The sequence below is a fragment of the Trifolium pratense genome, linkage group LG5, assembly GCF_020283565.1.
Source record: "Trifolium pratense cultivar HEN17-A07 linkage group LG5, ARS_RC_1.1, whole genome shotgun sequence".
NCBI classification, from domain to species: Eukaryota; Viridiplantae; Streptophyta; class Magnoliopsida; order Fabales; family Fabaceae; genus Trifolium; species Trifolium pratense.
In genome coordinates, this window is record NC_060063.1 from 40,352,677 (window position 1) to 40,375,355 (window position 22,679).

The following is a 22,679-nucleotide window of genomic DNA, read 5'->3' on the forward strand; positions in this document are numbered from 1 at the left end:
ACAATAATAAATCCTCCTTACTTAATCATGCATTCATACAACTAGATATAATCACACGAATATAACATGCATGGTTAAAACATCAGATAACATATCAACACTGCACACAACTTCAACTATCACTTACTTGGATCAGACATGAACTAACCCAAGAGGTCAACCATATGTTGATCGTGTCCCAACAAACTTATCTAAGACATGTTTCTAGTGTAGAAACCATCTCAGACACAGATGCCTCCTCTTCCAGGTCAGGAGAAGGTTCCAAACATATGTAACCAACACACACTTGTTTAGCACCCAAGCATCTGTCATGCCCTACTGTCATCCAACAAAATTCTGCAGAATCTGATCGTCAGATGTTCCGTCAGATGTTCCAACATCTAGTAAGACATCAGTTCCCTTCTAACGAAACACGCCAAGAAATCCTTTATCAAAGCCAATGGAGGTTAGCTTTTGGAAGCAAAAATAAATTGCTCATAACTTCCTTCAGATCCCACTACTAAAAAAATTGGAAATTGCAACAAATGGATAGCAACAGTTTTGTAGAACTGCCGGTAATTTTAAAACAAAATTAAAATAGCAACGGTTTTGGGGAACCGCTGGTAATTTTTAAATGAACCGGCGGTTTAATTTGGTTTACCAGCGGTTTAGTTGAAAATAGAAAAATAAACCCGCGAACCATCTTTTTGTTTTATACCTTCAGAGAAATTCAGAGAAAACGAACCGCCTTCCTCCTCCTTCTACTTCATCGCAACCCTAACACAAAATCGTTCTACTTCATCGCCGCCTTCCTCCTCCTTCTACTTCATCGCAACCCTAACACAAAATCGTTCTACTTCATCGCCGCGGGTCTCCTTTTACTTCAGGTAACTCATTTGGTTTTCGATTGTTCTGTTCTTGTTTTTCGTTTGGTTTTCGTTTTGTTCTGTTCTTGTTCTGTTCTTGTTTTCCTCATCTTCATCGCCGCAACTCATTTGTTTTTCATTTGGTTTTCGTTTTGTTCTGTTCTTGTTCTGTTCTTGTTTTCCTCATCTTCATCGCCGCAACTCTCTTGTTCTGTTTTAATTTTCGTTTGTTCTGTTCTTGTTTTTGGGATTTTTTTATTTTGATTTTCGATTGTTTGTTATGTTCTATTATGTTCATGCTATCTTTCTCTCTTGTTTTGATTTTTTATTTTGATTTTTTGGGACTGTTTCTTATTATTGATAATGATTAAGTGATTATTACGGGATTTTGATTTATGTTCTGTTCTTATTATGGGATTTTGATTTCTGGACTGTTGTCATTGCTATTCCAATTCTGGTTAAGTAGTTTGTAAATGTCACGGTAATCGTCGTTGCGCTCTGGAGATATATTGTGGGTGTAGTTTATGGTCGCTAAATACAATTTTTTAGACACCGATGTTGGCTAATTGCGTTGAATGAGGCATGTTGCTTTGTTTGGTGTACAATAGTTTTAGAGCGAGTAGAGTGTTGCTTCTTGGCTTTCCAGTTGAGTTAATGGATTTTATAGCTGATTCTAGTGATTGTGGTTGTTTGCTTCGGTTCTCGGTAGGTTGTTCTGATAGTTTCTAGGCGGATTAGACTTTGATAAAGTGCTTATAGGGCTGTTCTTACTTTTTTTCTTACAAAAGAACCTTTATTTTTTTGAAGAGGTAGTTTTTCACACTTGCAAGAGATAGTTATATTCTCTTTTAATTGAGAAAGTTCTGTCCTTTTAGTTCTCAAGTATACAGCCACACAAGTTGTACTTAGTCACTTCAAATTAAAGCATTAATTGCCACACAACTTGTCTCCTTCACTGTCAAAACCTTGTCTCAGAAAGTAAAGAGAATTCTCACTTTGAGCACACATTCCATTATGACCTTTTACATCAATCTTTGGACAATTTAGCAACTTCTTCTGACAACTATAGTTTGAGTTCCAAAGAGAAAAAAAGTATAGGCACATTGATGTCAAAATAATTCCAAATATTTTCCCACAAAACACTGTAAATAATAAGCTTATGAGAACCAAAGATGTTGCATACAACTCAAACTTCTTTTGCTTCTCTAGTAATGTGCTTCCACTGCTGCTTTCTTTCTCATGTTTTCCTTTGGTTGAAATGTTCTTTGATTGTGATACTTTTGTGCTTGAAAAAGATGAACTTTGTGTAGATAATGTTGAATATAAAGTAATTTGAGTTAAAGTGATGTTACTATTTTTTTTGTGCTTGTTGTGTAGCTTTCAAGCCTTTGGTGGCTCTATGTTTTTGTACCGTGATCTCACTAAGTACTTCTTTTGCTTATGAGTCTTTCATATATTTATTTATTTGCCTTAAAAAAAATACTCAATTTTGTGACCACATATTCAAGATAGCTTAGTAATATTTTCCCTCTTCATCTACACTGTTGCAACTTTAATAGGTTTGATTCCATTGGCATCTGAAACAATATTCAAAGGGTTTAATTTTGGTTAAAGATACCATGGAACAGTTAGAAACTATAAAAGATATGTTCCTTACCAAATAATCCATTCATGAAAATATTTTATTTATTTTTTTGATAAATTCATGAAAATATAATTAGTAATTATAGTATTCAAAATATGTTATTATGATTCATGAAAATATAATTAGTAATTATAGTATTCAAAAGATATGTTCCTTAACAAATAATCCATTTATGATTCTTGACTTTATTCACTAATAGAACACAAGCATAATGCGACAATAATGTGTTTGTTTTATTTTGTTTCTGCTGCTGTTGGGTTTGTTCCTCTTGCTGTTTGCGTGTTGGGCATAATATAGGGGATGGGTGGTTCGTTGTTTTTGCGTGTAGTGCTTTTCATTTCTTAGGTTCCTTGCTTTGTTGCGGCTGAAGGGTGTTTTTATCCCCTGGTGCTGCTGTTATTTGTATCTTTTGGCCTAAGTGTACAACTTGTACTTATTAGTGCCTCTTAATAAATTTTTTGATGCGATCCGCTATTAATTAATAACACTAAGTGTTATTAAATATTCGGTATAGCGCCGGTAAATATTCTAATTATGTTAATTCTGAATTGATAATAATAGTTCTGAAGCAATGGATACGACTTGGATTACACAACCACGAAATACGCCAGAGTATGCTAAAGGACTTAATGGATTCCTTGATTTTGCCTTTAAAAATCGTCCAAATGGAATGGCAAAATGTCCCTGTAAAAAATGCGGTTTCAAAACACCGCAAAGTAGAAGTGTGATGTATGATCACTTAAGAGCGACACCATTTCCAGTGGGATACACTGATTGGTGCTATCACGGTGAGGTCGCGATAGGAGAAAATAGTAATGGTTCATCTAGTAATCCTACAAATGCAGTTCATGACATTACAAATGGAGAAGATCCTATCCAGAACATGCTTAACGATGCTTTTGGAGTTGATAGGAATCATGCAAATGAAGTGCCTATTGCATCGAATGTCGATATTGAAATAGATGAAGATGTGACACCGGACGCGACTCAGGAGGGGAATGAAGCAAAAGAGTTTTATGAATTAGCAAAAGAGGGGGAACAACCTTTGTATGAAGGGTGTAAAAAATATTCAAAGTTGGCTTTTTTGGTGAAGTTGTATCATATCAAATGCTTGTGTGGAATGAGTGATAAGTCCATGACAATGATTTTAGAACTCTTGCAAGATGCATTTGAACATGCAAAGATTCCAAGCTCATTTTATGAGGCGAAGAAAACAATCACGAAACTTGGTTTGAACTATGTAAAGATTCCTGCTTGTCCGAAGGATTGTATGCTTTACTGGGGAAATAAAGAAGATGAGGAGAGGGAAACTTGTAAAGTTTGTCACACTTCCAGATGGAAATCAAGTATAAAATCTAAGGAGCGTGAGACAGGAAACGCTGACAACAGTTTGAAGAAAATCCCTGCAAAAGTTCTTCGTTATTTTCCATTAAAACCTCGATTACAAAGACTATTTTTGTCTTCAAAGACATCGGAGGATATGAGATGGCATGCTTTAAGTAATAACAATGATGAAATGATGAGGCATCCTAGAGATTCTGAAGCATGGAAACGATTTGACTCGACACACCCTTGGTTTGCATCGGATGCACGAAATGTCCGTCTTGCATTAGCTACTGATGGGTTTAATCCCTTTGGCATTATGAGTTCAAACTACAGTGTCTGGCCCGTAATTCTCATTCCATACAATACTCCTCCATGGGTGTGCATGAAGCAGACATCTTTTATAATGTCGATGATAATTCCTGGAAAAAATGCTCCAGGAAATAACATAGATGTCTACTTACAACCTTTAATGAAAGAGCTGCAAGATTTATGGACAACCGGTGTAGATGCTTATGATTCTTTCAAGCATGAGATGTTCAAATTACATGCAGCTTTGATGTGGACAATAAGCGATTTTCCTGGTCTAGGTAATCTCTCTGGGTGGAACACGTACACTGGATATGCTTGTCCAACTTGTAACAAAGACTTTAAACCTTGCCGTCTTAAAAATGGCAAAAAATGGTGTTTTATGGGCCATCGTCGGTTTCTTGATCGGAGACATCGATTTAGATTGAACCGAATTCGCTTTAATGGTGAGCAAGAATTGCGCGATCCATCAAGAATGTTATCTGGTTCAGAAATTCTTGAACAAATTTGTGACATTAACGTCACATTTGGCAGAAGTGTAGAGAAGAAAAAGCTTAGAAAAAGGTCACAACTTGAAGATGGTCCAAAGTGGAACAAGAAAAGCATATTTTTTGAACTTCCATATTGGAAAGATAATTGTTTGCGCCACAATCTTGACATGATGCACATTGAAAAGAATGTATGTGAAAATATCATATTTACTTTGCTAAATGATAGTGGAAAAAGTAAAGATAATCTTAATGCTCGAAAAGACCTTAAACTCATGGAGATAAGACCTGACCTCTGGCCAAATGAAAGTGGAAAATATGCGTTAGCTGTATATGCAATGACTAATAGAGGTAGGAAGGATTTCTTGGCTACTTTAAAGAACATTAATGTGCCTGATGGGTATTCGAGTAACATTTCTAGGTGCATTGATTTGGATAATGGCAAGTTGAATGGGATGCTAAAAAGTCACGATTGTCATGTATTGATGGAGCAACTGTTACCGTTAGCCATGCGGACATCATTGCCTGACAAGGTTTCGGCAGTATTAATTGAGTTGTGCTCATTCTTTAGACAATTGTGTGGTAAAGTGCTTAAAGTTGAAGATTTGGACATGTTGCAAAATAAAATCGTCCTCACTTTATGCCACATGGAAATGTTATTTCCTCCTTCATTTTTCACTGTTATGGTTCACTTGGTTGTTCACCTTGTTGAAGAAGCTAAGCTTGGAGGTCCTGTTCATTATCGGTGGATGTATCCTATAGAAAGGTAAAAATGTGAATCTTACTCAAATTTCAATTACACAACTATATGTTATTCTTAACAATATTTGTCGTGGTATGTGTAATAGGTACCTAGGACATCTAAAATCATATGTTCGTAATAAAGCACGACCTGAAGGCTCAATAGCTGAAGGTTACCTTCTCGAAGAGATTCTTACCTTTTGTTCAAGGTATTTGGACGATATTGAAACAAGATGGAATCGATGTGGTCGTGTAGATGATGAACCTAATGATGAACAACCTCAATCACGAATGTCTGAATTGTTTCCTTTAATTGGAAAACCAGTCGGAGGCTCTTCATATTTTACCCTTACACGAAGAGAAAAGTTGCAGGCTCATCGGCACGTTTTAACAAATTGCCCTGTAGTTGATTATTATATTCAGTAAGTCACGATATCCTATAGATTAATTATTATCATGTGTTAACAAATTAACACATCCAATATATTTAACTATGTAGGCAATTTAGAACTATAGTAAAGAGACAAATGAGGGGAAGGCATTCTTCTGAGGTAGACAAAAAAGTCCATAGAGAATTCGTTCATTGGTTTTCCAATCGTGTGAGTGTTTCTACATGTTCTTCTGAGATAAAGTGCCAAAGTTCGAAAGCAATGTAACTAACTATTTCCTTTTAGCATTCAGATTGGCAACAATCTTGACAGTCTTAGCGGACCAGATAAAGATGTTCTTATTAGTCTAGCACAAGGTCCTCTGGACCAAGCTAGAAGGTTTACTGCTTACAATGTTAATGGATTCAAATTTCGGACCTTGGCACGAGACAAGTTATTGAAAACACAAAACAGTGGAGTTTTTGGCTCATTTGGAACAAGAAGTTACTCAAGCAGTAGTGATGACCATATGAGGTTTGGAGACGTGCCTTACTATGGCAGATTAATAGATATCGTTGAGCTTTTCTATTGCGGCTTTTCGATTGTCATGTTCAAATGTGAATGGGCTAATACAACTAACCCAAGAGGCATGAAGAAAGATAAATTGGGTTTTACTTCTATTAACTTCGCAAGCTTAAGACATACTGGAGAACACGAAGATGATGAACCATACATCAAAGCTTCTGAAGCTCTAATGGTCTTTTATGTCGATGATGAGAAGGAACAAGGTTGGAGCATACCAGTTCATTTGAAGCCAAGAGACTTGTACGACATGGGTGAAGATGAAAGTGAAATAATGGCATCCAATGAGACATATCCATCACAAAACTTGGAAGAACTCTTTCAAGATGATAACACACATATCCCTTTAGCAAGAGTTGTAATAGACGAGGATCCTGAAAGTTCAGCCATCAATCATCACTCTGATGATGATAATAATGATATGTTAATTTGAATAGTGTTTTATATAGTTTATTGAATTGTATTTGTTATGATTTTGAGACTTCATTGTAATTTCCTTTTATTTGTAATGTGTAAGACTTTATTGTTTTTGTTTTATATATGTATTCGTTTTTACTACATATGTATTTTTTTTAGACTTTATTGTATTTGCTTTGATATATATTTATGTTTAAATGCATATATTATGTTAGATTTTATTGTATTTATGTTTAAAGGCATATATTTTAAAACATACTAACTTTTTTAATTACATTTTTGATATTTTAAAGAGATGGAGAAGACATGGAGCGATTTGACACCGTATGAGGTGGAAAGACAGAGAACAATAGCAGCAAATAACAAGAAGTTGGAAGCTCTAAATATTCCTCGTCTATCGCAATCCATCCAAAAATCGTCTTCTACTAAGGTTTGAATTCGGGTACCCATTATGTTTTTTCGTTTTCATGCTTTGTACAATCATGATGTTGAACAAGTTATTAAATTATGAGGACCCATGAATGACTAAATGTTAAAACCTTTTCACAGCTTAAATGTTTTAGCACTTAGACACTATATGCCTCTTTGTATTCTTTGTATTCTTTGAGCACTTGCTATTATGTGTGTAATGAATTTCAATTTTCATTATGAAGTTTTATTATGTATGTAATGAATAATTTGTTTGTTTTGTAATATAAGAAGGACAAAATGAGATTTGTAAGACCCGGAGATCTTCAAGTAGCAGCCAACAATAAACGCTTGCGTTCTCATGATATACCAAAACCACCTCCACCGGTGATAATACCATCATCATCAGCTTCACAAGATGCACCACCATCATCACCTACACATGATGCAACATCACATAGGTTAACCAAAAAAGGAAGACCTAAACGTTCTCAACCTCCACATTTCCAATTTCAACCTCAATATCAACATCAACCATCTCCACCTTCATCTCCACCTCAACACCAACCATCTCCACCTCCACCTCAACACCAACCACCTCCACCTCCACCTCAACACCAACCATCTCCACCTCAACCACAACATCAATCATCAGAACCGGAACATGAAGTTGTACTTGAACGTCTATCTCAACCACGACAACCTCTACCTCCACCACCTCCACGTAATCATGCACATTGGATTGTGGATGTTATTGGTATACCTATATAATTTTGGTTTCTTTTTTATCTCCTTTTTGTCCAATATTTTTGTGTACTAATTCATTTAATTTATATGTCAGATGATGATGGTAATGTTAGACAAAAAAGTGTAGAAGTGAACGACTTAATCCCGAACAAAGTGGGATTTAAGGTGCAAACAATCTGGAATGATGACCATCAGCCCATAGGAGAGGCAGGTGGACTGTTATCAGGATATATTGGCTTTCTTGCTAGTAGTGATGAATTGCTTCCTATAATGTATCCAAAATGGCCCAAAGTTCCGTTGGCAAAGAAAGACTTAATTTATGATAACAACATAAAGGTATAAACTGAAATTACATTGAATATATGTTTAATTTAGAAACATCTTTCAATTTTTTGTCGTCTATTTCAATTTATATATGTTTAATTTAGAAACATCTTTCAATTTGTTTCCGTTGAAGGCTAAATTTGTTGTAAGTGATACAAACAAGTTTCATAAGAAGTGGATTTATACAAGCTTGGGAAAGAGGTGGAGGGAACGTCGGTGCTTTCTATTCAATAAGTATTATGATTGGGCTCTTACTGTTGAACAAAACATAGAGCAATTTCCACCTGAAGTTACAAAAGATCATTGGGCCATGTATTTGAATTATAGATTGTCTCCGGATACTATGGTAATAACAATAATTTGAATTATTTTACACTTGTTCCTAATATATTGTATATTGATTGTTAAAATTGTTTTCTAATATAGGCGAAAGCAGACAAAAATGCTCTAAATCGCCAAAAGCAACGTATTCCCCATACGTTAGGCACAAGGTCACTAGCAAGAACACGAGATATTATGGTACAATTAAATTATTTCATATAAGAATTATTACATAATTATTACAATGTATAATTATATAACTATTTTACTTCATTTTAGGAACAAAGAGATGGACGGTCTTACAGTAGAGGAGACATGTATGAAATCTCTCACACGAAGAGGAACGGATCATATGTTAATGATGAGGCTCGACAAAAAAATGTAAGAAATTGTATTATATATGTTTACTGATTTTTGCTCTATATAAGTGTTCAACCATAGGTTAGAAGATTTATATTATATATGTCTGGGTGCCTGCTGCTTAGTGTTGGTTACTTTAAAATGTTGTTTCGGTGGCTGACTTGTTTTTTCCCAATTTTAAATAAATAAAGGGATAGAAACATATTATGTGACTTTTCTATCCTATATATAATTTCAAGTCAAATTGAGTTTTAGGCATTTCTTATGCATGACTTTTGGTAAGTCCAATAAACTATAAGTTTGTTTGGACTAGTTTATAAGTTTGTTTGAAAAAAAGTGTAGAAGTTAGATTCTATGTATTTTGTATTCTATCCAGATTCTTGTGGTTGGACTCCAATTTTGATAAATAACACTGTATTTGTAGGAAGAGTTACAAAAAGAAAGGCAGACATCATCTGATAATGAGGCTTTTGTGACCGTGTTTGGAAAAGAGCATCATGGTTATGTTCGAGGAATGGGACTTGGTCCAACACCATCTCAAAATAATGGTTCTAGTTCTCGTCCTTCAGTATCAACTTCTTCATCGACTGCTGATGCCAAAATAGCTAAGATGCAAAGCGAAATTGATGTGCTAACTAAAGAAGTTGCTGAAGTTAATGAGCTTAAAGCTAAAGTTGCTGAATTTGATGCAATGAAGGAACAATTTGCTCTTATTATGGCTAATATGCAAAACCAGGTAAGACAATATTTGTGTGCCTTACATATATATATATATAATGTGAATATATTGACATTGACTTGTTGTTATTGTTATATTATACCTTTTTTAATAAGTTTTTTTTTTTTAATTTATTTCTTGTTCAAAGTCACATGATATTAATTTGAAGTGCATTTTTTTATGTATAATATATATAATATATATGTTGATACTACAATACTTTTGTTTTTAACTATACTTTAAATTTTGTTTTCAGGGGTATAACATAGGATCGCCGTTTGAAGTACGACGCTCTTTTGAGTCTAGTCATAATGTTGAGGGTAATCAAGCAACTCCAGACGATTCAACTTAGATATATAATTTTTGTTTAGGCGTGTTGAACTTGATGTCACGCTTTTCTATTTGTTTTAATTTTGATGTACTAGGCGCATGTGTTGTGACCTTCGTTTTTGTTTTTTGTTATGTACTATTTAGGTTGCATGTGTCAATGCAAACTTTAGATGTATTGCGCATGTATTGTGACCTTTAGTTCCATGTGTCGTTGTGAACACCTTATTTTTGAATCAAATGAATGTTATTTTGTTTATGAATTTGTTTACATTGCAAGAATTATTATAGTAGTTCAATATTTAAAAATACTACGTTTGAATAATAGTCGATGATTAAAAAAACAGGGTAAAAAATTGTCCTACAAAAAAAAATATATAAAAAAATTGTCCTCAAAGAAATCATAAAATATTTTAAAAGAAATATATTATAGCGGCGGTTTCAAACTGCTGAAAAAACAAAAAAATAAAAAAACAAATAGCAACGGTTTCAAAACTGCTGCAAAAACAAAAAAAATAAAAAATCAAATAGCAACAGTTTCAAACCGTTGCAAAACTGGCTAAAATTTGTGTTTTGCGTTTCGCTTATTGCAACGGTTTTAGAACCGTTGCAACACATACTGTGGCCGTTTGTGTAACGGTTTTTCAAACCGTTGCTATTTGATCTACCAACGCTCAAATCTGCAACAGTTTGGCAACTGTTGCTAAAAATGCTGCAACATTTAAAAAATGTTGCTAAATCGTCCCAAAACTGTTGCTAAACACATTTTTTCTTGTAGTGTCCCTTTTCAACAAACTCATACATGAGTGCCTTTATGAGTGGACTTAAGATCACCCCCAAGTATCTTTGGCATCTCTAACAAGTTAATTAAAAAAAACTCTCCTCGAGCATCACCACACCAGGGCTTACATCATAGAACAGAGTGGTGCATCCTCAACAAACAAAACCACCAGGAGTTTTCCATCAGATATATATGCAGCGGAATTCAAACCACAAAACTCCTCAACAAACTTCAGGCACACTACAATAACACACGTTTGAAAATAAATCAAACCATACAGCAACTCATCACAAGATCTACACGCCTGAACAACAAAAGATAGGTCTAATACACACCCTATCATGAATAGTCCATCCTCCACTTCTAGGGACCATTCAATCAATGTGAACTTCTCCAAGTTCAAACAAATTTTCAGTATTCCTTACTTGCCCATAACCAGAAAGTATCTTCCCTAAGATCTCATCCAGAAAACAGAACAGGATGCCTGCTCTGATACCAATTGAAATTCTGGTATAGCAGAACCAGATGTTGTATAGAAAGTCGAGACATCTGGTCTGACATGAATAACACGGCAAGGCATATAACATTAAAACGGATACTGAGAAATAATGTTTTATCAGATGTTCCAACATTCAATTTAAAGAGAATGTCATACTTAATGTTGGAACATCTTACGAAACATAATAAAATCAACAAGTAAATAAACTGCACAGGAAATTGTTAACCCAGTTCAGCCAACCTGCCTACTCTGGGGGATACCAATCCAGGAAGGAAATCCACTAATAGATCTAGTCACTAAGACCTCCAGCAAACCCTTTGAATTTACATCTTACACTAAGACCTCCAGCAAACCCTCGGTTTACGTCTTACACTAAGACCTCCAGCAAATCCTAGGTTTACGCCTTATGACCTTGACACTACTCATGCAACTTCTGCCTAGGAACTCCTAGACATGAGATCCCATCTCACTTCCACACAGCCAACACAACCTGTGTTGTTCATATAATGTTGAATAAAATGTGGTGACAATCACCGTGACATATTTTACTCTTGCTTAAAAGCTTCGAGTAAATCACACACAGTTACCTCCGTACTTCAAAGCTTAGGAGTAACCTTAAAACATTACAACTCAATAAAACACCGTCCTACTCAAGTATTAAACCAATACGTGAGAGGCTCACAAACACTATCTCCTTGCTTAAAAGCTTTAGAGATATTACAAAACTCTACTCATTACCTAAAGGTTTCTGAGTGAGGACATAGTGACCATCTCACAACCCGAGTGGTTCACTTACACCAACTCTCCTAGAGAGTGGCTTAAAGACACGAAACCCTAAAGACTACATCTTTGATGAACAATGGTTTCGGTTCATTAAAATCTTGGTCTTGAGTCTTCTTTATATAGACAGAGCTAGCACGCTCCTGATCTTCCAAGATAAGCTTCAGAACACAGCTGGTCTTTGAGTCACGTCCAGCTAAGCAAATCAGACCTTAATAAAAACTTTCCTAAAATAGTTGATCATCTTTAGGAAATAAACAATGTGTTGAATCATTCCATTAAGTCTTGATAAGAACATATCTGCACTAATAACGTCTTGATCAGATCAAATCTTGATATACACGTTCGTAGAGTGGATTTCCATATATAGCAGATACGTGTAATAAATGCGCGAGATTTGGGCAATCTGACTGTCGTACCCAAACATGTTACAACATTTGGTCCAACATCTTTTGTACCTAACATGTTGAAACATTTGGTCCAACATCTTGCTTGTATATTTGTTTTAGCAAAATGAGGCCAACACACAAATATCCAACACTATATAAGTCGGATATGTCATATCACACAGTTGAGATTCACGGTTTTACCATGACTCGACAAGGTGGTATATGATGCTCATGGAAGATGCGAATGTGACTTATAAAGAGTCCATGTACACAAAACATATATGGATATTGTTTTGTCATCCAATTGAGTAAGACTCATAGGATAAATATGAGTCTTGTTGTAAAGACTCACATGGATGGTATTTTGAATACATTTAAGGTGTGATTGAATGTGAAAGGTTTCATACAAATCATGATGCAATTATGATGAAACCTTTATTTCAATCATAGTGCTTAAACTCATTTGATTCTACTTGCAATTATTGTATGTTTTAATACGAGTTCTGGCAGATGGATAAAGAGGTTGCATTCCTTAATTGGAATGACCTTACATATGTATTTGACATATGGATAGGGTTTCGTTAATCTAAAGGATGCTAGAAAAGTATATAAATTACAAAATTCATTTATGAATTTGTTCAAATTTCTCAAAGTTGAATTATCAGTTTTATTGATCAAGTTTTATGAAAACTAAGATTAATAAAGGAACTGTTGTGCACACAAGAAAGTCAGTGGGAGTATTTAAATTAATCTGGTATTGTATGTAGAGGTGGGAATAGGCTAGGCCGAGCTAGGCTTTGCCAAGCCTGAGCCTGGCCTGTCAAAAAATTGAAGGTCTGAGCCTGGCCTGTGGCCTATCATAGGCTTAAATTCTAGGCCTGAGCCTGGCCTTTTGAAAGTCTGATGTGGCCTGTTAGCCTGTTTAAAAGCCTATTTCATATGAACATATTTAAATAAATAATTATATTTATTTTGAAATATACTTAAGAACTAATAAAATAATGTTCCATTTGATATTTTAGAGAATTTGACTATATATGTCATCATATTTCAATTCTAGTTTATAATAATACATTTATATATGTTAAAAACTAATGTAGATTAATAAACTTAAATTACTTAAAAAATTAATAGATTTATAATTTAATCAAAGTATAAATTTTAATATATAAATAATAATCGTAATAAAAATATTATTCATGTTAACTTAAATAGGCCGGCCTAGTAGGCCTCAAAGGCTTTTTTAATGGCCTGCGGCCTGACCTTTTTAGCTAAATAGGCTTATAAAAAAGCATTGGCCTGCTCTATTTAAAGAAATAGGCTGGCCTGGCCTGAGCCTATGTAGGCTAGGCCTTAAGGCCATGTAGGCCGGCCTGGCCTGTTCCCACCTCTAATTGTATGTGAATGACATACTGATCATTAAGACAATTTTCATACACTACACATGTAAGACATGATTAGGTAATTATTTCTTGATGAAATACTTAGGCGAGACTTCCTAAAAGTTAGGAATCAAGATCTATAAAGATAGATTGTGTTGTACCCTAATTTTGTCCTACCTTTTTTAAATTATTTTTCATCCTATTATTTGTTTTTTTTTTTTACTTATTTTCTATTATTATTATTGTTGTTATTATTATAAAAAAAAAAAAAAAAAATATCAAAAGAAAAAAGGACAACACAAAGTGGCTTCACGTAAAAACAACAACAATGTGGCAGCAAGCACTCTCCACTCCCCTTACTTCAAGCTTACAAATTTTTAACCTTTTCCCAAATAAAACCAATCATCCACCAAGAGCAAAAGATGATGTTTTTCCTTCCCTTCTTGGCCAATCAAACCCTAAATTTCCGGTACAAGTAGAGGACGTTTTTCAGAGCAAAGGGAGGCAATTTTAGGAGCTGAAACAGAGAAGAAAAAAACCAAAAAAACTCATCTTTTCATCACTTTTCCAAAAATTCGAAATCCATTAAAACCCCCTCCAACCTTCAATTTTCTTCACCCAAATCACTCCAAACACCTCCCTAAGCTTGAACCCACAAGAAAAACGAGGAAAAACCATCAAAACAAGCTTACACAAGGTTCAAAAATAGCAAAGAAAAGAGTAGGTGTTAACCCACCAAAACAAAGCTCGAAACCAGTAAGATTCTCAACACTTTTTACTCCTGAATATCATGTGAAGCTTTTCCAACCTTTAATTTTGCTTAACTCGTACAAATATGAAATTTAAAGTTTTTTTTAGGTTTTAAAGTTTCGAACTTTTTTTGAGATATAAGCATCTTTTGAAAAATATAAGTTTATATTCATGATCTACGTGAAAAACCGAGCAAAATCATATACTCATTTGTAAATTTTGACGAATAATTGATGATGTTGTTGTTGGAGCCGAGAGCTTCGATGACGTGTCAGCACGTCATTGGCTCCCCCTTTATTTTAAAACGTAATCGTTAGATCGGATGTAAGGCCGAGATCTGTTAGTGGATTTTTAAATCCAAGCCATTTGATCAAATCAAAAGGCCTGGATCCGGGAAGCCTACCATACACCCTTATCTTAATGCTGTACCTGATTAATTTTTGTTCTGCTCTTTTTTTTGTTTGAACGAAAATCAAACGGGCTGGGCCTGGTGTAGCAGATTACTATTGCTTCACCCCCCAGACCCAGTTTTGCACCCCAGTGGCGTTTTTGTCCATTTTTAAGTGCCTATTTAAATAAGTGCTTATTTCATGAAAAAACCCCGTAATAAAAACTTGAATGAAAAGGATTCGTCCGTCAAATGGCTTTCCGATTCTCTAGTTATTTGGGTTCTTGGTAGATACCTAGCAACTCGAATAATTAGCATTCGTAAGGAATATTATTTCAAAAAAGTAAATAATGATAAAATGAACATAACCCATCAAATTTTGAGTCCTTTTATAAAATCATGTGTATGCGAGTCCTTTTTTTGTAAAATCAAATCAACCCACAAGTATTTTCTACCCCAGAACTGCGTGTAGCTTTGAATTTCTCATCGCACCGGGGAATACGTAGGAGCGAGATTAAAGATCTCGTCAAGCACAATAATAAAAAAAAACTTTTTTTTGTATATGTATAGTTATAGTCAAATAGTTTAATTACAAGCACATACAAGCAAGCATTTTTTAAACCTAAGTCTAGAGGGAAGGTTCCCGTTGAGTACAACGGATGTGAGGGGTGCTAATACCTTCCCCTCGCATAACCGACTCCCGAACCTGAAATTTGGTTGCGATGACCACCTTTCCGTTCTTTCCGAGGTTTTATCGATATTTTTCCTCTTCCCTCATGGAATAAATAAAGTTCGGTGGCGACTTTACTATCTAGCGAACGCTTATCGCTCGCGCATTTTTTTTTTCACCCGCCTCAGCTGGCGACTTCACTGGGGACAAGTAATTAAGAGAGTCAAGCCCACTCCCTTTAGTTTTAGGTTTTTTCTCTCGCATTTGCTTGTGTTTGTTTTATTTGTTTTTGTATATATGTTTGTTTTATTTGTTTATTATTTGTTTTATTATGTTTATTATATTGCATATATATTCATACGGTCAATATTTGTTCTTGAAAATGTCCTTGGTGGTTGGGTTGTACTATGAGTGAGGCTCTACACCCGAGCCTTGAGCAAAGCCTAAGTTAAGTTAGGGGTTGAGTATTAATCTACTTGGCGTTATGCCTTGTGGGGTTAATGCAAAAGCTCCGCCTAAAATAGATCTTTTCGAAAAATATTTGTTAACTTGCGAATGTTCGCGATGGGGGCAAATTATTTTTCTTAGGATCCATGACTCTAGGGACCTTTTCTCAAATTAGAACCCTTAAACTTGTTATTAGGGACCCCTGTTAGAACCTGAGTCGAGGATGCGTAATGTTGACCTTCCCGGCATGTGTCTCGTAAGGTCAATATGCAAGCCTCACCTAAAGGAGACTCATTTGAAAGATTGTTGTCTTGCGAGTATTTGTAATGGCGACGATATTTCCAAATGGAGATCAATGATTTTAGGATCTTATAAAACTTAGAATAAACATGTGAGAACAGGGTGGATATGCCTATAAACACCTATACTTTTACCTATAAACTTTGCCTCCACATACCATGGCATTTGCATTCATGAAAATTAATTTTTGCATACCTATTTTGCTTATAGGAGGATAAAAGGATAACAATTGAAAGGTAAAGAACATGGCTCCCGAGAAGAGATTTCCACTCGCACTTAAGGCCAAGATTCCAGATATGAAGAAACTTCAAGAGTTGAGCAGTCAGATGACTACACTTGCCAAGAACAGTTTCCAGTTTCACTATGGTTTGCTATTGGACCTCCTTCATGTGAAAATAAATGCAAATGCACTGATCACCTTGGCTCAATTTTATGATCCACCGCTCTGATGTTTTACCTTCCAAGACTTTCAGTTAGCCCCGACATTAGAAGAGTTTGCCAAGATTCTGGGTTGCAAGCTGGAAGATACTAAGCCTTATTTAGCTATGAAGGAAGAACCCACTATGGAAGCACTTTCCAAGGCTCTTCATCTTGACATTAATCAAGTAACATCATGGTTGGTGACTAAGAAAAATGGTGTTAAGGTAATCCCGAAGGAAATATTGGAAGCTAAAGCCTCAGATTTGTTGATAAAAAAGGAATGGGGGTCTTTCAATGCAGTTTTGGCCTTGTTGATGTATGGGATGGTTTTATTCCCAAAACTTGATGGCTTTATAGATATGGCAGCCATAGGAGTGTTCATGGATGGAAACCCTGTCCATTCATTGCTAGCTGACTTCCATCTCTCTCTCTGCTCTAGACATGAGAAGGAAAGAGGGGGCACTATTGCCTGCTGTGCACCTTTAATGCAATTATGGTTAAGTTCGCATTTGCCAAGAAAAGGAGCTTTTGTGGAAAATCAAGGCAATTTCAGTTGGCCGGAAAGAATGACTGCACTCACCGAGAAAGATATCTCTTGGTATTCACGAGAGTTTGATGGTACCGAGGTAATTCTCAGATGTGGTGGTTTCCCTAATGTACCACTCATGGGACCTAGAGGCTGCATCAACTACAACCCTGTCTTATCTCTTCGACAATTGGGATATCCAATGAACGACAAGCCAGAAGATCGTCAGTTGGAAGGCTTCATTCTCAAAGAAGGAGATAAGGACCCTGCATTGATAAAGAGGATTCAAAAGGCTTGGGGGCAAGTGTATAAAAAGAAGATGGAAAAGAAGAATTGTGTGGCCAAACCTCCATATACTCAGTGGGTGAAGGAAAGGGTTAAGGTAATTAAGCTGCGCTTTCCTGTAGTGACTTGTGATAGACCTCCATCTCCACCACCAATTACTACCATTCCAATTGAAGAAGCAGTGAAGATGGAGAGTAAGATTGTGGAATTACAAGGTAAAAATGAAGAATGGGAAGCTAAATACCTACAAGTGGAAGGAGAATTAGCAAGGTTGAAGAGGGATCAAAAGCAAAAAGAAGAATCTCTTCAAATAGGGAAGAAAAGGTTAAGGGAATCTGAGAAAAAGCAGGAAAAGATTGGGGATGGTCTGCTTAGTGCAACAGACAATCTTAAGGCCTACAAGGAAGAAATCAAAGGGCTAGAACACTCGTATAGAGAAGTGGAAAGGTTCTGGAAATTTGCCATTGAAGCAAAGAAAAAGTGGAGGTTGGCACATGAAGAGCAAGTGTTGAAGACCCAAGAGGTCAAGAAGCGGCTGCATTTGGAAGGTCACCGAGTGAGGGAATTTGAAAATCTTTATCTCCAAGAGAAGGCAAAGCGCGAGCATCTCCAAAATAGCATTCAAAGCCTTCTAGATCAGCACGTAGAAGCACATGTGAACCAAATTGCATTGTTGAAGGAGGAACTTGAAGTTGTGAATACCCGATTCACCCAGCACGGAAAGGTACTTGACTTCGTGTGGGAAGACGCTGTCAAACTGTGGAATGACAATGTTAAGCTAAAGGAAGACTTCTCTAGGTTGGCCGCTTTTTCAAATGCAGTCATTGCTGATATTCCTGAGAAGCTAATGAACGCTGAGATAGCTACACTTTGGTGTGATGCTCCCGAAGACATCCGAGACTTTATAAAGTATTGTAGGGACATCCTGGACTCCTACAAGGAGGCTGTGAAGATTGCTAAGCAACAATTGGCCACTTAATTTGTTATGAGCTCGATTCATTATGAACTCTCTGTTGTAATCTTCAGCTAAGAATTAATGGAATAAAATCATTTTAACGTTCTTACTTGCATTTTGATTTGTGTATCCTAAGAATCCTATAAGCAAAGAAAATGTGTTTTCTCATGCATTGCATTCATACATGCATCATTCTTTTTCAAAAACAAAAAAAGAAAAGAACACTCATACCTTCTCAAAACTCCAGGGGCTTATCTACCATCATAGCAATTGGGAAGCCAAGGAGATCCCAGCAATTTCTTTTAAGTAATGTTCTTGTTTTTCTTGGAAAAATAAAAATTTCCTTTGCTCTGCCCAAGGCAAATGGATATCTCTTTTAGGGCACCCCTTGTTTTGAAAATTTATCATCAATAAAAGTGCATTTTTTATGTCTAATAAGAACCTTTTTTCCTTTTATTCCGTTTCAAATGGCAACATTCTTTTTGAAAAAAAAACTCGTGCAATTTATTTTTAGTTCTTTCTTTGTTACTAGCATATTCCCTAAAGTAAGAAAAAACATCCCCATGCAGATCTACCGATATACCCTTTGAAACCTACACCGCTAGGGTCCCTATTGACTTCGAACTTCCAATAAACCAAGCCGAAGAAGTTGATGAAGATGATTGTGAAATTCCTGAAGGGCTAGCTCGTCTTTTGAAACAAGAAGAAAAAATGATTCAACCGCACCAAGAGCTCGTAGAAGTAATCAACCTGGGAACTGATGTGGATAGAAAAGAGGTCAAAATAGGCGCATCGTTACAAGAGGATGTAAAGAGGAGTTTGGTCAGTTTGTTGCAAGAATATGTTGACGTGTTTGCCTGGTCCTATCAAGATATGCCAGGGTTAGATACTGACATAATCGTACATAAGCTACCACTCAGGCCCGAATGCCCACCGGTAAAGCAAAAGATGAGGAGGACAAGACCTTTTATGGCCCTCAAGATTAGAGAAGAAGTTATGAAACAATTTGACGCTGGATTCCTTGCTGTTTCTAAATATCCTCAATGGGTTGCCAACATTGTGCCAGTCCCGAAGAAAGATGGTAAAGTGCGAATGTGCGTTGATTACCGAGACTTGAATCGAGCAAGCCCGAAGGATGATTTCCCTTTGCCCCACATTGACGTATTGGTAGACAACACAGCCCAGTCATCAATATTCTCCTTTATGGATGGTTTCTCAGGATATAATCAGATTAAGATAGATCCTGAAGACATGGAGAAAACTACTTTCATCACCCCATGGGGAACTTTCTGCTATAAGGTCATGCCCTTCGGCTTAAAGAACGCTGGGGCAACTTACCAAAGGGCTATGGTGACACTCTTTCATGATATGATTCACAAAGAAATAAAAGTGTATGTGGATGATATGATTGCCAAATCTCAAAAGGAGGAAGACCACTTGGTTCACCTATACAAACTCTTCACCCGTTTGAGGAAATTTAGATTGCGATTGAATCCCAACAAATGTACTTTTGGAGTCAGATCGGGAAAGTTGCTAGGATTCATAGTCAATCAAAGAGGAATTGAAGTGGATCCCGATAAAGTCAAAGCAATCCAAGAAATGCCCGCGCCAAAGTCTGAAAAAGAGGTGCGTGGTTTCTTAGGGAGGTTGAACTACATCGCCCGATTCATCTCACATCTTACAGCTACTTGTGAGCCCATTTTCAAGCTGTTAAGAAAAGATCAGGCTATTGAATGGAATGAAGATTGTCAAAAAGCATTGACAAAATCAAAGAGTATTTGCAAGAGCCGCCAATCTTAGCACCTCCCGTGCCGGGCAGGCCTCTCCTCATGTATATGACAGTGCTTGAAGGTTCAATGGGTTGCATGTTGGGCCAACAAGATGAAACCAGAAGGAAGGAGCATGCCATTTATTTCTTAAGCAAGAAATTTACTGATTACGAGTCAAGGTACACCGCCCTCGAGAAGATCTGCTATGCGCTAGCATGGGCTGCCCGACGTTTAAGGCAATATATGTTGACTCACACTACACTGTTAATTTCGAAGATGGATCCCATCAAGTATATCTTTGAAAAGCCTGCTCTCACAGGAAAAATTGCACGTTGGCAGATGTTGCTCTATGAGTATGATATCCAGTACGTCACTCAAAAGGCGATTAAGGGAAGTGTATTGTCAGAATACTTAGCTCATCAACCTTTAGAAGAGCATCAGCCAGTTCAATCTGACTTCCCAGATGAGGATATCATGGTCTTAGAAAAAGAAAAAGTCATAGGAGATGAAGAAGGGCCTGAGCCAGGTGCTCGTTGGAAACTAGTTTTTTATGGAGCTTCAAACGCTATGGGGCATGGAATTAGAGCTGTCCTGATGTCACCAAGGGATGGGTATAAACCCTTTGCAACAAGATTAGGCTTTGACTGCACAAACAACATGGCGGAATATGAAGCATGTATCATGGGCCTCGAAGCAGCAGTTGATCTAAGGATCAAAATCTTAGAAGTGTATGGAGATTCTGCGTTGGTCATTTGTCAGGAAGGAAAATCAGGTGGCAGACGCTTTAGCTACGTTATCGTCAATGTACAAAGTGAACTTCCACAATGAAGCGCCACTCATAAAGGTGGGATTACAAGGATGAACCAACTGTATACACAGTGATCGCTGATGGATGTGATAGTGAACCTTGGTTTTATGACATCAAGCGGTACCTCGAAAGGCAAGAGTATCCAGAAAATGCCTCGACCAATGATAGAAAAACTTTGAGGAGGCTGGCATCACAGTTCTTCTTGAATGGAGAAGTACTTTACAAGAGAAGCTGTGATATGGTCCTGCTCATATGTGTAGATCGGCAAGAAGCAGATCTTCTCTTAGCAGAAATCCATGAGGGATCTTTTGGGACTCACGCCAATGGGCATGCAATGGCAAAGAAGATTTTGAGGGCAGGGTACTACTGGTTGACCATGGAGGCTGACTGTTTTCGTTATGTCAAGACATGTCATAAATGTCAAATTTATGCTGACAAGGTACACGTGCCACCAACCCCGTTGAACGTCTTGACAACACCTTGGTCATTCTCTATGTGGGGTATTGATGTGATTGGCATGATTGAGCCAAAAGCGTCTAATGGGCACAGGTTCATCTTGGTTGCCATTGATTATTTCACCAAATGGGTTGAAGCGGCCTCCTATGCGAATGTGACACAACAAGTGGTAGCCCGGTTCATCAAGAAAGAGATAATCTGTCGTTACGGCATTCATAACAAATTATCACAGACAATGGGTCAAATCTGAATAACAAAGTGGTAAGGGAATTATGCGAAAGCTTCAAAATCGAACATCATAATTCATCACCATATCGACCACAGATGAACGGCGTCGTAGAAGCAGCTAACAAGAATATCAAGAAAATCATCCAAAAGAAGGTTAAGACATATAAAGACTGGCATGAGATGCTCCCATTTGCATTGCATGGGTATAGAACAACAATTCGTACCTCTACTGGAGCAACCCCCTTCTCTTTGGTATATGGCATGGAAGCAGTACTTCCTATCGAGGTGGAAATTCCCTCATTAAGGGTCCTGATGGAAACTAAATTGGAGGAGGCTGAATGGGTCCAAACTAGGTTTGACCAATTGAATCTTATAGAAGAAAAGCGCCTAGCAGCATTATGCCATGGTCAGCTGTACCAACAACAACGCAAAAGGGCTTTTGATAAGAAAGTGTGACCCCAAGAGTTTCGAGAAGGCGAGCTGGTGTTAAAGAAAGTATTGCCTATCCACAAAGACCCACGAGGTAAATGGACGCCAAACTACGAAGGGTCATACGTGGTGAAGAAAGTATTCTCAGGAGGAGCTTTGATCATTACCACCATGGATGGAGAAGAATTCCCGCTCTCGGTGAATGCTGACGCAGTCAAAAACTATTATGCCTAAAAAAAAATTATTGTGAAAAATAAAAGCTCGCTAAATCGAAAACCCGAAAGGGCGATTTAGGCAATAGAGAGCGTCCCGGTGGATCGAAAACCCGAAAGGGTGGTTCAGGCAAAATTAGGGGCATCAAAAAAGGAAATGTAATCCCGGTGGGCTGAAAACCCGAAAGGGCGGTCCAGGCAAAAGTTAGGGATTTTGTCAAAAAAAAAAAAAAGGAGATAAAAAAGAAAAGGCAAAAGAATGCAAGCGTCAGCATCACAGTA

General features: G+C 36.8%; 2 protein-coding genes and 1 pseudogene across 2 annotated transcripts; all 3 read left to right on the plus strand.

The window, feature by feature from the left end:
• Positions 1-3,061: 3,061 nt before the first annotated feature.
• On the plus strand, positions 3,062-6,734 carry LOC123886656. The gene is made up of 4 exons (XM_045935953.1): positions 3,062-5,376; positions 5,459-5,773; positions 5,851-5,950; positions 6,033-6,734. The coding sequence occupies exons 1-4, from the start codon at positions 3,062-3,064 to the stop codon at positions 6,732-6,734; spliced, it is 3,432 nt and encodes a 1,143-aa protein (XP_045791909.1).
• LOC123883810 lies at positions 5,864-10,182 on the plus strand. Its single transcript, XM_045932745.1, has 9 exons — positions 5,864-5,950; positions 6,033-7,148; positions 7,418-7,883; positions 7,968-8,209; positions 8,331-8,543; positions 8,624-8,716; positions 8,798-8,899; positions 9,303-9,614; positions 9,853-10,182. The coding sequence occupies exons 2-9, from the start codon at positions 7,014-7,016 to the stop codon at positions 9,946-9,948; spliced, it is 1,659 nt and encodes a 552-aa protein (XP_045788701.1). The 5' UTR covers positions 5,864-5,950; positions 6,033-7,013; the 3' UTR covers positions 9,949-10,182.
• A 6,372-nt stretch (positions 10,183-16,554) lies between these two features.
• LOC123886657 lies at positions 16,555-22,419 on the plus strand (annotated as a pseudogene).
• Positions 22,420-22,679: the final 260 nt, after the last annotated feature.

Coding starts and splice junctions, on each gene's coding strand:
- LOC123886656 (XM_045935953.1), top strand. CDS start 3,062: ATGGATACGACTTGGATTACACAACCACGAAATACGCCAGAGTATGCT. Junction 5,377..5,458: donor TGGATGTATCCTATAGAAAG/GTAAAAATGTGA, acceptor TATGTGTAATAG/GTACCTAGGACATCTAAAAT. Junction 5,951..6,032: donor TTCATTGGTTTTCCAATCGT/GTGAGTGTTTCT, acceptor TTTAGCATTCAG/ATTGGCAACAATCTTGACAG.
- LOC123883810 (XM_045932745.1), top strand. CDS start 7,014: ATGGAGAAGACATGGAGCGATTTGACACCGTATGAGGTGGAAAGACAG. Junction 7,149..7,417: donor AAAAATCGTCTTCTACTAAG/GTTTGAATTCGG, acceptor TTGTAATATAAG/AAGGACAAAATGAGATTTGT. Junction 8,900..9,302: donor ATGAGGCTCGACAAAAAAAT/GTAAGAAATTGT, acceptor CTGTATTTGTAG/GAAGAGTTACAAAAAGAAAG.